The sequence below is a fragment of the Motacilla alba genome, chromosome 2, assembly GCF_015832195.1.
Source record: "Motacilla alba alba isolate MOTALB_02 chromosome 2, Motacilla_alba_V1.0_pri, whole genome shotgun sequence".
Lineage (NCBI taxonomy): Eukaryota > Metazoa > Chordata > Aves > Passeriformes > Motacillidae > Motacilla > Motacilla alba.
Genome location: NC_052017.1, coordinates 6,330,419 through 6,344,496, shown reverse-complemented (window position 1 = coordinate 6,344,496; position 14,078 = coordinate 6,330,419). Strand labels below are relative to the sequence as shown.

At 45.5% G+C, this 14,078-nt stretch overlaps 2 protein-coding genes across 15 annotated transcripts in view; one reads left to right on the top strand and one right to left on the bottom strand.

The window, feature by feature from the left end:
• The window catches only part of KMT2C (lysine methyltransferase 2C), a 188,872-nt gene extending 183,480 nt beyond the window's left edge, over positions 1-5,392 (top strand). For 8 of the 10 annotated variants that reach the window (XM_038125688.1, XM_038125734.1, XM_038125762.1 and 5 more), the window contains 7 exons: positions 100-236; positions 398-540; positions 805-973; positions 1,839-1,955; positions 2,560-2,633; positions 3,011-3,119; positions 3,360-5,392. In XM_038125688.1, the coding sequence (XP_037981616.1) occupies positions 100-236; positions 398-540; positions 805-973; positions 1,839-1,955; positions 2,560-2,633; positions 3,011-3,119; positions 3,360-3,452 (842 nt within the window). In that variant the 3' untranslated portion in view covers positions 3,453-5,392. The remainder of the gene's footprint in view (positions 1-99; positions 237-397; positions 541-804; positions 974-1,838; positions 1,956-2,559; positions 2,634-3,010; positions 3,120-3,359) is intronic. The other 2 variants (XM_038125771.1, XM_038125707.1) reach the window with 1 other exon arrangement.
• Positions 5,393-7,472: 2,080 nt separating this feature from the next.
• Positions 7,473-14,078, bottom strand: part of GALNT11 (polypeptide N-acetylgalactosaminyltransferase 11) — a 45,438-nt gene continuing 38,832 nt past the window's right edge. For all 5 annotated transcript variants that reach the window (XM_038125781.1, XM_038125810.1, XM_038125816.1 and 2 more), the window contains exons 11-12: positions 10,745-10,882; positions 7,473-8,262 (exon numbers count right to left, since the gene is read on the bottom strand). In XM_038125781.1, the coding sequence (XP_037981709.1) occupies positions 8,131-8,262; positions 10,745-10,882 (270 nt within the window). In that variant the 3' untranslated portion in view covers positions 7,473-8,130. The remainder of the gene's footprint in view (positions 8,263-10,744; positions 10,883-14,078) is intronic.

The window sequence follows — 14,078 nt, the reverse complement described above, 5'->3', positions numbered from 1 at the left end:
TGCATTCTGGTTCCCATATCCTCAGGCATTTGCTTTAATACCAAGTGCAATCGTTTTTATTTTCTTGATCACTGTAATTCTCTCCCAATGGTTGTGTAGGTGTGTGGGATAAAATCCTGGAGCCCGTTGCTTCTGTTAGAAAAGAGTCTGAAATGCTCCAGCTGTTCCCCGGCTATCTGAAGGGTGAAGACCTCTTTGGTTTGACAGTCTCTGCCGTGGCCAGGATCGCAGAATCGGTGAGTTCACCACCCCAGCTCTTGCTGGATCATCCCACTTGCTGGATAGACACACGAGAAGGGGAACAGAAAGAAGTGTGGAAAAGTGGACATTTTGTTACACACTTAATTAAACACGTAATTATTTGTATTTTTCTTTCTCTCTCTGTTTTTTTTTGCAGCTGCCAGGGGTTGAGGCCTGTGAGAACTACACTTTCCGCTATGGCCGAAACCCCTTAATGGAACTTCCTCTTGCCATCAACCCCACGGGCTGTGCCCGTGCCGAGCCTAAAATGAGTACCCATGTCAAGAGGTTTGTGTTAAGGTATTTTGTTTTAATTTCACATAGTACAGCCCAGGGTTTATAGGCTGCTTTAGGGTTATTTGTGCTTTCGTCTGCTGCTTACAAACCCTGTCGTCCTTGGCTGTGAATGTGCATGCCCCAGTCAGAGGAACTGCTTTGTGTCTCCGCTAGCTGGCTTTAAGTGTCTGTATGTCTGAGAGGATTTTTATTGGGTTTCCTGGCTGTTTTCAGAGAAATCTTCAGTTTTTCTTGTATTCTTTCCTGTTACATGCCCGATCCCTACAGGCCTCACACCTTGAATAGCACCAGCACATCGAAGTCCTTTCAGAGCACAGTCACGGGGGAGCTGAACGCGCCTTACAGCAAACAGTTCGTCCATTCCAAGTCCTCTCAGTACCGCAAGATGAAAACCGAGTGGAAATCCAACGTGTACCTGGCTCGCTCTCGCATTCAGGTCAGTTCCCGCTTCAGGAAATGGCAATTTAAAAATTGCATATGCTTTTATTAGTGTCTGTTTTACAGCTAAATTTTGTCGATGTCATATATATTTATCCAAATCCAGATGAAAATTTGAAACTAAACCTGTTGCAAAATTCCTTCCAGTCTCGTTCCAAAATTGGCAATTTTTACGTGACACATCAATTGCACAGATTTACCTTAAGTAAGATTTGTTTTGAATTACTGTAAATATCTTAAAAATTCCTTTGTTATTGTCACTTAGAAAAAGGATTTTTTTAAAGTTCTGGGGTGATTTGTTGTTTGGGTTTTTTTAGCCCATTCCTCAAAACCGTAGTAAAAGTTAATAAAAATAGAAACACACAGTGGAAGCGTGAGATGCTCAGGCCAAGCTGATGAAGTGCTACAAGACCAGCAACAAGAGCTCAGTACTTGTTTGCCTTTGTAGGAGTATAGAATCCGTTGCTTTTTGTGATGCTGCTGGTTTGTCCCACAGTCTGTTTTGGAAAAGCTTTGTCACTAATCTGGCCGTGTGTGGGCACGGTTGTTGTTTATTTCAGGCTGGACTTCACCATGCCTGGGTTCCTTGCAGGTGTCTGTGGTCTAGCAGAACCCACTTTGATTTCTCAGTGAATTTATAACCTTTACTCAGTCAGTGTCAGAGGGGTAAGAGCAGCTTTCTCACCGAGACAGCAGCCGCGTTTTCTGGGATCTGTGTGAGGCTGGATTCTGCATTGGGCTGTTACTACATCAGTTATTCATCAGTGCTGCTTCTCTCTCTCCCCTTTCCACTGCTGGTTTGGGGCACGGTGAGGAACACGGTGTGAGTGTAAAGTTATTAACTCTCAGTGTACTTCCTGCAGGGCCTGGGCTTGTATGCTGCTCGAGACATTGAAAAGCACACAATGGTCATTGAATATATCGGGACAATTATCCGAAATGAGGTGGCAAACAGGAAGGAGAAGCTCTATGAGTCTCAGGTAAGGCTGTTTGTTCATTCTCTCTTTCCCCTTCCCCATTCAGTCAGTCACAGAACAAAACAAATGCTGTTCTGCCTGAGGAATTCAGGCAGATTTGTTTTCTGCTGTGCTATAAACAGAAATAGGCTTAAAATAAAACCAGCGGAGTCTACAGTGGTTGTTATCAGAGTATTTCAATATTTAATAAATCTTACACGCACCCTGGCCAGGGAGGGAGGACACATCCTCTGTTCCAGAGGGCACAGTTCTGGCAGACGTGTCAGGACCTCCGTTTTTAATGAGAACTTCCTAAATTTAAAGCCACTTCCTTTGTGTAACTTGATGGCATTGTAACAGTGCCTGTCTGGAAGGCAGTCATGCACCCTGGTTGAAAGGCAGTAGGAAGCTCTTGGGGAAAACTGAGTTGTCCAGAGGTTTGTGTTTACGACCCATCATCCCTCACAAACCCATGGGGGCACAGGCAGTATGTGACAGTGCTTTCCCTCGTGAGCCAGTGGGCAGTGCCTGATCTGGAATGCAGAATGGAGCTGGCCCATGTTGTTGGTTCATCACTGGCAATGCAGTAAAACCTTACCAGAGCCCTTGTGCCACTTGTATCTTCCAGAACCGTGGCGTGTACATGTTCCGCATTGACAACGACCACGTCATCGACGCCACCCTAACGGGAGGCCCTGCAAGGTGGGTGGCCCTGGAGGGATCCGTGACCTCCTCCTGGGGCATCCCCCGTGTTGGCCTGGGGCTGTTGGAGGCTCTGAGTTTGTGGGGTTTGTTCTCTGAGCTGGTACATTCAGTCTTCAAACTGTCCCACTGTCTCTTCCATCAGCTTTGCTCATCTTTCAGTTACGTTTCATGGCAGCTGTGAGGAAAGGAATTTTTTTTGATCCTTGATTTTTTTTTGACATTTTCTAGGTAAAGAAACAAGTGCAGAGTAATGTAATTGTATGTGGAAAGGCGGTGAGCCCGTGGAGCTAAGGCCGTGCCGAGGTTTGGTTCAGACTTGCCTCAAGGGATGGGTTTTCCTGAGAGGTTTCATCTGTCCCGCTCTTGTTCCGTAGGTACATCAACCATTCGTGTGCGCCCAACTGCGTGGCTGAGGTGGTCACTTTTGAGAGAGGACACAAAATTATCATCAGCTCCAGCAGAAGAATCCAGAAGGGGGAGGAGGTAGGGCAGGTTCTGGCTTTACACCCTTCTTTCCACATGCATCCATTCTGTCATTCCTGGCCAGTGGCACAACTTGTTTTCTCTGGAGGGAGGTGACATTTCCCTTCCCCTTTCCTGTAAAGCTGTGCCTGTCCCTTCCAGTGCAGCCTCTGCTGGGTTTTGCTGTTTAGCCTGTAGCTACAGGGAAAGCTGTGGCAAATCCCTGCTCTTCCATAACCACTCCTGTGCCTTTCCTTGCAGCTTTGCTATGACTATAAGTTTGATTTTGAAGATGACCAGCACAAGATTCCATGTCACTGTGGAGCTGTAAACTGCCGAAAGTGGATGAACTAGAATGCATTCCTTGCTGTCTTTGAGGGTTGCTTGTCCCTAGGAAGAAGTGATTCACATTTTGATTTTGTCGACGGAAAATTGTTGCCTTTTTGAAGGGGGAAAAACATTATCACTTCTGGAAATACAGATTTCTACACAAGTATTTAAAAAGAAAAAAAAAAAAAAAAAAGGAGAAAAAAAAAAAGGAAAAATAACCCACCAACCAACAAGCACCAGAAGCAAGCCGGCAAAATCTGAAGCTGACTTTCCAGACACGTGGAGGTGAAACTGAGTTAACAGAATGGTCCAGCACTTTTGTTTTTGAGCTCACTAAGGAGAAACTGTTTAACTTGGGCAAAGAACCGCTGGCTGACCTGCAGGAGGGCAGGTGGCCGCTATGAATGTAAGACTGAAATCACCAGCGAAAGGGAGAAGTCCAAAGTGCTGGCCACAGCCTTATTTGATAAAGGGGCAGGCCCTCTAATTAAAGAAAAAAAATTTAAATAAAAGTAGACACCACTGAACAAGGAATGTACTGAAACGACTTCCTTAGGGATAGAGCTAAGGGAAAAAATAACTTGCACTAAAATACATTTAAATACTTGATTCCATGAGTCAGTTTATTGTAGTTTTTGATTTCTGTAAAATAAGAGAACCTTTTTGTATTTATTATTGAATAAGTGAATGAAGCTATTTTTAAAAAGAAAGTTAGAAGAAAGCCAAGCTGCTGCTGTTACCTGCAGAACTAACAAACTCTGTTACTTTGTATAAAAGTGTAAATATTTTGAGAAAAAAAAAATACAGTATAAAAATAGTTATTGACCAAATGCTACCAGACTCTGCAGCAGTTCGGGTGCTTATTCTCAACCGTTGATAGGGATGTTACAATATGATCTCATGTACTCACGGACATGCGATTCCCAGTTCGGAATAACCAAAATCTCAATTTAAAGAGAGGGGGTTTTGTATGTTTAAAGCAGTCTCAACTGTGGTCTTATGAGAATTTTTTTAAGTAAACCTTAAGCCTGGTAAAGGCCGTGTATATTACAACTCTGACTTTTGTAGATGTTTGGGTAATTTAGATTAATTTTATTTGTATTATATTGTTGCATCCCTATTTCTTAAGTCAGGTTTTTTTGTGCTTACAATTTGTGATAACTGTGAATAACTGCTAAAACCACCCAAAACAGAGGCTGGACATGGTTTTTATTCTTCAGCAAAAGTAGTCAAGGATTAGGTGACTGTTCAGCCTACAGATTAAATCATGTAAACAGCATAGAATGAGTTGGAGCTTCAGTCTCATGCGATAGCCTTCTTAAAAGGAAAACAAGGAAAAAAATTAGGTGTAATGTGCTTGCAGCTGCAGGACTCTGGCAATAGGATTTTGGAAAATGTAATTTAAAGATGTGTTTGTATGGATTGTTTTTGTTTACATTTCTTTAAAAAAATAAACACTGTTTTGTGTTTGCTTGTAGAAATTTAATCAGCATTTTGAACCAGGTTAGCTTTTTATTTTGTACTTAAAATTCTGGTACTGACACTTCACAGGCTAAATATAAAAAAAAAAATGAAGTTTTTTTTTTTTGTGTGCACAATTAAAGTGGACTGTAAACTGTTGGTATATTCAGTAATACAGTTCTGAACTTGTAATGTATATGGCATGATGTATTTTTATCTTACAGAATAAATCAATTGTATATATTTTTCTCTTGATAAATAGCTGTATTAAATTGTTTCTTGAATATTTTTCTTCTCTTGTACAATATTCCAACATCCTACCAGTATTTGTCCTACAGTTTTTTCTGTTCTGTATAATAGTATCTAATGTTGGCAAAAAAAATACAAAAACAACACAAAAAAAAGAATTTTTTGAAGTATACAGAGTGTTATGGGTTTTGGAATTTGTGGAAACAGATTTAGAAGATCAGCATTTACGAATAAAAATATTTTACATCTATAAAGTGCATCCTCCTGTTGTCATTTGAGGTGTCTGGTTTCTGCCTCTTCAGGATCCGTGTCTGCTTCCACCACTGAGAAGTATTTTGCCTTCCCCCTCTTCCCGTGCACCCTGAATTTCACAGTGGGTGAAACTCAGCCCATGAGTTGGAACACTGAACACCCACGCCCCCAGTGCAGGAGGGGGAGTGAGCAAAGGCCACAGCGGGGTTAAACCTCCGTGTTGGTGCTGTGACGGTGCTGGACACCAGAGACATTCCCAGCAAGCTCTCAGCTCAGGTCCAGACTGAAAAAAGACTCCAAGACTTACCCTGGAGCAGTGGGAAGCAGCCAGGCCAGAGCTGTTCCCTGGTGTTACTGACACGGTGCACTTTGGCTGCTGCAGGATCTGTCTGCTCCTCTGGCAGCCACTCCAGGAGCCAGCAAGAAGGAAGTCCTTGACACAGGGATTTAAAATCCAGCCCCAGACAGAGCTTCCTTCTTTACAAATAATAAATTCTCAGTATGACAGCAGCAAGCTGGGGGCTGCAACAGTGCCTGCCCTGGGATGAGGCTTTTCCTTCTGTGCTTCCTATTCACCAGAGCCTCCTAGGTCAGCTGGGAGCAGTCACTCAAATCCAGGGCGGAACTCTGAATTCCTGCTTACACCAGGCAGCCCAGCTGGGAACAGCCCCAGGCCCAGGGCTGGCTTTTCCCAGCAGAGATCTCTCACCCTCACTCAGGTGAGGCCTGGCCCTGTGGCTGCACCAGATCTGTCTGTTGCCAGGAATGCCCTGCAGGAACAACTGCCACCATCCCAAATGCCATCACCTCCATCAGCAGCTTCCAGCTCTCCCCACTGGGAGCAAAAGGTCAAAAATTCTCTGTGAAATAAAGCAAGCTGCTGCTCTCCCTGTTTGAGGATTTGTTTGGGTTTTCCAATTTTTTACTTGAGAAGGCCAAGCAAGGTCTCTGCGCAATGTGGCTGTCACCACCAATGTCACAGAGAAGCCCCCACACATAGCTGGGAGCACCTGCTGCAGTCAGGGCGAAGCAGACAGGCAGAAAGGAAGCTGCAGCCCATCCTTTCACCCCAGCACAGACTGGCATTTCACACACAGCCTCCACCCAGGTTGCCATTGCTGCCAGTGGAAGGGCTCACCTGAGCTGACACCATGATCCAGCCCAGCCCTGCAAGCCCTGCCTGACTGCAGGAGGCACCTGGGAACCGATGGCAAGACTCCAGGCAAGGCTGGAGCCCTCACTCCCTGAGCAAGGCACAGCACAGGCTCAGCTGCCCAAGGGGGCTGGGGTTGGCTTTAGAGGCTTTTCTTGGTAGGAAGGAGCTTGGCTTGGTCTTAATTTGTCTTAATTTCCTCCCATTGTAGTGCTGTATCTTGAATAACTTCAGCCAATTGGTTCTGCTTTTTAAACCCTGGAACCTGGTTCTCCCTGTCAGGGGCTCACTCCCTCCAGGACTAGTGCAGGAGGCAAAGCAGCTGCTCTATGGCCAGGCCACTCTTACCTGCTCCTTTGCATCCTCTGCTTTTCTCCTCCCAGGTGCGGCCCTGGCAGGGGCTGATGGACCAAACAGAGTCTGGCACAAGCGAATTCCTCTCTGCAGAAAGATGTGGGTCTGTAATTACTCCAGCGTTATTATTTTCTTCACGCTGCCCAAAAGGTCAGTGAGTGGATGTTGGAGTATTGGTGCAGCTGGAGAATGTTTCTGCTGCCCAAATGGAAGCAAGGCTGTCCTGGAACTTGCAAAATCCAAACTGCTTGTTCCCAGGGAAGGCCACGGCTGCGGAGTGGGAAACAAGGCCAACAACAGTGCTAAGAAAAAATTCACTGGGTAAGAGCAGCTCTTCTCTTCTGCAGGAGCTCCCACACACTGAAGAAGCTGAGGCAGGAAGTCAAAGAAATAGTAAAATAAATGAAGAGAGAAGTGGAGGAAAAAAACCAGAAATTATCTGTCAAGCCTTCCAAGATGTGAGGAAGAGAGAGAGGGAGTGAAAACAAGACCCAAATTGTCTGAACATTATTTTCCATCAGTGTCTAAGTCGGTGCTTTCTGGTCTAACAGCTACAAAGAGTAAGGCCATACAAATTAATAAAAAAATGATACTTTATTTTAAATGCAGCTACTGTCATGAGTCATCAAAATAGACTTTGCAATAGTTACTTTGTTTTAAATATGAGGTGACGAATGACAGCAAAGAACTTAAACTACATGAAATGTCCTAAAATTAAAAGAACTAAATTTAAATATTTCAAATGACAATTATCAGAAGATGAAAGGGAATAAAAATATTTTCCAGAAAAAAGTAAAATAATTTTGGCCAGTAATACCATACTAGAAATGTAAATTATTGAGATACTGTACATGAAATAGTCAAGGAGGACTCCTTTCTGTCATTGTCATTGAGAAGATCCACAAAGCTGAAATCTCACCATTAAATTACATTGCTCTAATGATTTCTCTTACTTAAAACCAGTCCAATACTCCAGGACCATCCAAGGAACCAATGATCAATTCACTTGGTGCAGTGGGGCTGCTGCTCTCAGTGTGTGACCAGGGACCAGTGACCACCTGGGCCTTGCCCCGCTCAGCTCCTCGGGGCAGGGCATTTCCAGCGGGTCCTTCCATGGCTGTGCCAGGTGTAGCAGCCAAGGGCTCTGCACAAACCCCTCCAGAATGACTGCAGATCGTGGCCGAAGGGGAACCAGGGCTCAGCTGAACTCTCCTCAGCCACCTCCTCGCTGTCTCAGCTCTCAAAGTGCCACTGCTGAGGAAGGGACCCGTCGCAGATGGCCACGGTCACGTAGCCCTTGTGGCTCAGTGGATCCACCACCTTCAGGCACTGCCCCACGGAGACCTGGTACAGGCGGTTGTTTTTCTAGAGCAGACAAAGACAGATGGGATTTGTTTATTAAAATTTCTCCATTGTCAAACTAGAGCTGGAAGTGATGCCCGAGGGGAGGGAGTGCTCCTTCTGACAGATGAGCCTTTCAGCAGCCTCCCTGACACAGCAGACCCACAGCAGTAGTTGAGTACAGCACACCCCATAACCACATCCAGACTTTGAAACAAAGGCTCTCACAGGCCCCCAGCTGGGATTTTGTTTATGCCACAGTCTTTTAATGAGGTGGAGGGATGATCAAACCCATTCCCCAGCACTCAGCAAAGAGAGAGCCCACAAGGCTGTAGTGGGCACAGACAGGTCATAGAATCCTAGAATGGTTCATTTTGGTCAAACTCTCCTGCCGTGAGCAGGGACACCTTCCACTAGACCAGGTTGCTCCAAGCCCATACAATTTTGCCACAAACATTTCTAGGGATGGGGCATCCACGGATTCTCTGAGCAACCTGTTCCAGCACCACACCACCCTCACAGCAAAGAATTTCTTCCTAATATCTAACCTAAACTTGCCCTCTGTCCGTTTAAAGCCATTCCCCCTTGTCTGATCACTCCATGCTCTAGCAAAAAATCCCTCTCCAGCTCTCCTGTAGCCTCCTCAGGCACTGCAAGGATGCTTTAAGGTCTCTCCCTGGAGCCTTCTCCTCTCCAGGCTGAACAGAGGTCCCTGTTTTGCATCTGACCATGCACTAGCAGTGCCACTGCCCTCAGCAGCCACACGTCATGACAGGCCTCGTGCATGGTGGGTGCCCACAGCCAGGGCAAGGCCAAACCCCAGCCAAGAGTGACAAGGAACCAGATCCTATCCTTTTATTACCTTTAGAGGACTGTGCCATCTCTACCAGCCTGTGGCAGCTGTCTGGAAAGGGCTCTCTGCACAGCCCCAGCAGCTCCCGTGGGCAGCCACCTCTGTGCTGTCCTGCACAGAGGTAGCAGATACACAAGAACAGCCCTGCCAGGCTCTGCCACTGCCTTTGGCCACAACCAGGTATCCAGTGAAGCAGGAGGACATGGTAAGAAAACAAAACACTCCTCCAAAATATCCCTCCAACCCAAGTCTTGTACCACAACTGGCAGTGCAATTTGTATTTCCCTGTATCAATGACTCACTCAATGGGGTTCCCCTTGTTCCAAAAGGCTTGATTTCTAAAGGGTCCCAGCCAGCTCTCATATTCCTTATGGGAAAGGTGCCCCACACCTTCCATTTGCCTTTCCATGCCCCTCTGAGCCTTCCTCAGCCCTAATTCAGCCTTTCTGAGAGAAGGGGACCAGCACATGCAGTAGAAACAAACTGCCATGGTGTGCTGACATTTCCCTGCTTCAGTTTCTATCCCCTTCCTAATCAACCATCAAAAGTAACTTTTTGAGTCACTTTCTTTTCTTGTGGGTCACTGATGAGCACCAATGTGACCCTGTTACAGACCCAACCCCACCCCCACAGTGGCCAGCTCAAAGCCCACGTGTCACACATGAGGTGCAGATTCTCCAGCCCTGCCACAGGCATCACTGACAGCCACAAGCACCCAATGCCAGTGGCCATTCCCCCACTCCCGTACATCCCTGCCTGCTAACACCAGCTGCAGAGCCGTCAGTAACCTCTGCTCAGCAGAACTGCTCAGCTCAGTGTTCCCACTGTCCCTGGGGGCTGTGGCAGTGCTGGGGCCAGTGTCAGACACACACAACCCTGGGCTCACACAGTACCTGCCTCTACATCTCCACACCATCCTGGGCTGCAACAGGACTTGTGGGACTCCCTTTGGGAACTCGAGCTGCCAACCAGCAGCACGGTATGAATGGCTGTGCAGAGCTGTGCAGTGCTGCCAGGGCTCTCCCTCCCTTTGTTCAACCATGTTGGTGCTACAGACTCTCAGCTAGGCTGAGGGCATGTGAGGGGCAGCCCCTGAGTGAAAACCCAGGAGACAAATCCCATGTGTGAGCAGCACTGGCTCAGCTTTGTGGATTGGCCACTCCAGGCTTTAACAATTAAACTAATGAGATCAAGTACAGGGCAGAAGCAACTGCTCAGCCCTGTGCTTCTTCAAGCACTAAGCAGGAACCACCATGTGGACTCCTCCTGTCTCCCAGGCCTGCAAACACAACACGACAAAGTTCTGGGGTGGATTTTGTTCTCTCTGGCATATCCCAGATGAGCCATAGTGCTGTGAGCGGCTGTGACTAGCAAAAGAAAGGCTCAGTGGAGCTGCAGAAACCTTCCTTTGTGGCAAAGGGTCTGCATGTCCCAGAGCACAACAAAAGTGTTATTAAAACTGAAATGCAGCCGTCAAAGCCTGTGCAACTTCTGTACAGGCTGCCTGAACCGTGGGCTGGGCCTGGTACAGGGAAACTGCCTTGGTACATCTGAGGTTTGGTCAATTAAACTCAACCCTGATGTTCTGTTAGTGCTACTGTCCCTAAGACACTGATTGCAAGCAATGTGCCCTATGGCAGCCTCTCCACTCACCCCGAACGTCCACTGCTGAGAGCCACCAGAGCCGTGGCACTTCATGAGACGAGGGGGGTCGGACGAGCGAGTTTCCGAAACGTCCAAGCAAAGCAGATTATTTAAAATCAGCTCATGATCCTCATTGTAAATCCAGACCTGCGAGAGAAGACAGAAAGGCATTTATTGCAATGCTTCAGGGCAGTTTCCTTGCATCTTTTGTTCACCTACAGAGGAGATGCTTCAACATCTGGATGTCAGAGGTGGGCCTTGCAGTGAGTGGTGAGAATTGAATGCAGCCCCTTCCCTGGGCCCACCTGCCTGAAGCAGGAATGCACTGGTTCATATTTGCAGCTTCAACTGCAATTGGGCTCCTGAGTTTACATGACAGAAGAGTTTCTCTGTGATCACACTGAAAAAACCAGGTGTCAGTTCCAACAGGCAGCAAGGACACACTGAAGCTGCCTCTTGTCTGTCCTCTCCCACATGCTGCTTGAACAGAGCAGGTATTTCTGTTCTTGGCACAGAAATGTGTCAGGCACCTTCAGTTGCTGCCATTCATGCCCAAACCCTGCTGGCTCTCAGCAAGGCACATCTGGCACTGCTGGACAGTCAGGGAAGCAGGAACAGCAGCCTGGTCCAACTGCAGGAGCTGCTGATTCTCCCTTCTCTTGGCCAAAATCACATCTGTGGAAGATCTGGAGCTCTCATAACCACCAGGAGAGTCTGAATCCCAAGTCAGAAAGCAAAGCAATTAAGGAACTTGGGGGTGTGCATCTCAAAATATCCTGAGTTACAGAGGGGTAGAGAAAAGAGAAGTGGAAACTGTAGCCCAGCAGTGCAGGGAAGATCCTGGGACCATCGGGCTCAGCACCCAATGACAGCTATCCCAAATGCCCCTGGCACTCACAGGGCAGCTGGACAGCATTTCCAGCCTCTGGGGATGTTGAGCAAGGCAACTCCCTTCCCCCTGACATGGGAGCCTGTGAACAAGAGGAGCTGAGCCCCTCACACCTGTCCCTGAAGTACCTACAGGCACATGAAGTCCTTGTGGTGTGCTCCTGTTCCAGTCCTGTTGCCATTTCTCAGCTCAGTGCTGCACTTGCCATGCCCACTGTGTAATTTACTTTTTTCCATTAAGTCTGCGAGAGTTTCACAGTCAGAGTATGGCATATCAAACTCTAGGCAGAAAAGTCAGGCACATAAATTTTGCTTTGTCTCTTTTTTTGGCCTATGAAACCAAAAGCAGCCTTCTGGGGGGTGCTGGGATTTGGGACACAGCCTCAGTTGGACAGCATGACTGGAAAGCACACAGCTCATTATCACAGTGACTATTATAACACAAGGAGGACCTCCTTGGAAGAAGTGCAGGAATCACATTAAAATTTGCCCCAACCTCAGGCATTTTGTGCCTTCTAAAATAGTCTTTTCTGTTTAAAGCCTGCCATGAAAAAGAAGGCATGGCAAGATTAAAGAGGGAGGAGAGAATGGAGAAATGGCAGGACTTGCCAGAGAGAATTACTATTGAAAGGACAATGATGGAGCCAAGTCCAAACAAGAGATGAACTGGTAAGAATGGAGAGAGAAGACAGCAGTGACACGGGGAACAGATCTTTAATCAAAAGCTGAGTAATGACAAAGAACACAAGGCAGTGGTTAAATCCAGTGTGATACTTCTCCAGAAAGGCTTACACAAGACAGCCAAAATTAATTTCAAACTAATTATGTGTTTAGTGGAGAAAACAAAGGAAAGAGGAAAAATAGGCCCAAATTTGGTTCCAAATCCAGATTAGAGTATCACTATGAATTTGCAGATTATTAACAGATTCAAGCACCAGGAAAGTAAAGCCACCCCATGAGGTTTCTTTGTTACACTACTGCAAGCCCTAGCATAGTCCAAAAATTATTAACTAATTTTCTGCTAAAGACTGAAAGGATAATGTTCAGCTCTTGTTGCCAAAGGCTGTCAGGAGCAACAGCCCCCTGTATGAAAGAAACTCCTGGCAGGCAGCAGAGTACCTGAAGTCTGTAAGGACAAAGGTGTCCTCCCAGGATTTATGTCTCTTTTCTGAGAGCTCTGTTCTTTAATCCTCCTATGTATTTTCTTCAAAAACAAAAACAAAACAAAACAAAAAAAACAAACAAAAAACCCCCAAAAAACACCAAAAAAACCCACAAAACAAAACAAAACCCAAAACAAAACAAAAACCCACAAAAAACCCCCAAACACAACCATTAAAAATATAATCTATTTAAAAAAAGAGGCAACAGAGGTGTAGGATATTTTCAACCTGCATGCACTTCCTAACTAGCAGAGTTTGGAGAGCATCACTGTGAAGACTTTGGTTTCTAAAACTGAGATTTGTCCAGTCCCCAGAATTATCCCAGACTGTTTCTACTACAGTTAATGGAGCATCCTGGTTTTCAATATAATTTATAGATATAATTTTTAATATATTTTCAAGATACAAAACCACTTCCCTTATTATTTTCTTTCTATAGCAAAAATATGAACTGAATGTCAGTCATGTCAAGCCTGAGAAAACTGGACAGTGTGGTGTGCCTGACTAATTTTCAACTCTACTTAATGATGACCAACTACAGTGAAAAGGACTGCCCACAATGCTGATGCAATTGAAAGCTACAGAACTCCTGTTATTTCTTTTAAACCCAAGTTAAATGAGAATTTGAAATTCCTTAGCAGCCACGAAGGCTAGAGAAAACAAAGCAAGCATAAACCAAAGGTAAAACAGAATTGCTTTTAAGGCCAGTCCCATGACTTTAGAGAAGCTGGTCAGCTCTCACATGCATTCACCAGACCAAACACAGGTTGCTTTTTTTCCTAGGACAAAGGCATAAACCAGTTATTTCTAGGGCAAAACCAGCTGAAAATGGCAACAAGCTGAGTGAAACTACAGTTAAAATCTTCCAATAGGCAGGATGTTTCTTGCTATTTTTATAAAAAGCTGCTAAATAAATGTCATCTTTCCCTACATTGTTCTCACACATCTATAGCAAGATTGTTCAAGAGGTTATGACAGCAAGTTGGCTGAATGCACTCTTGGGATTTATTAGGAGAACAAAATAAGTCTAATAGCAGAAAAATAGCGTTGGTTGACATACTTGGTTGGAGAACAAAATCATTGTGAAAGAAGATAGCACAGCCAGTTTTTTATGAGAAATAATTGCTAAATTTACCACTAGTAAACCAGATTCATGAGAAAAGAAGCCAAAGATCAACAATCAGAGCAGAGATTTTGTCTTTCTCAGCACCAAAGGGATAACTGAAGTTTGTTCTCCTGGATTAAAAGAAGCCAGAAAAAAAGTTTTGATGTGGAAAATCAACAAGAGTTTT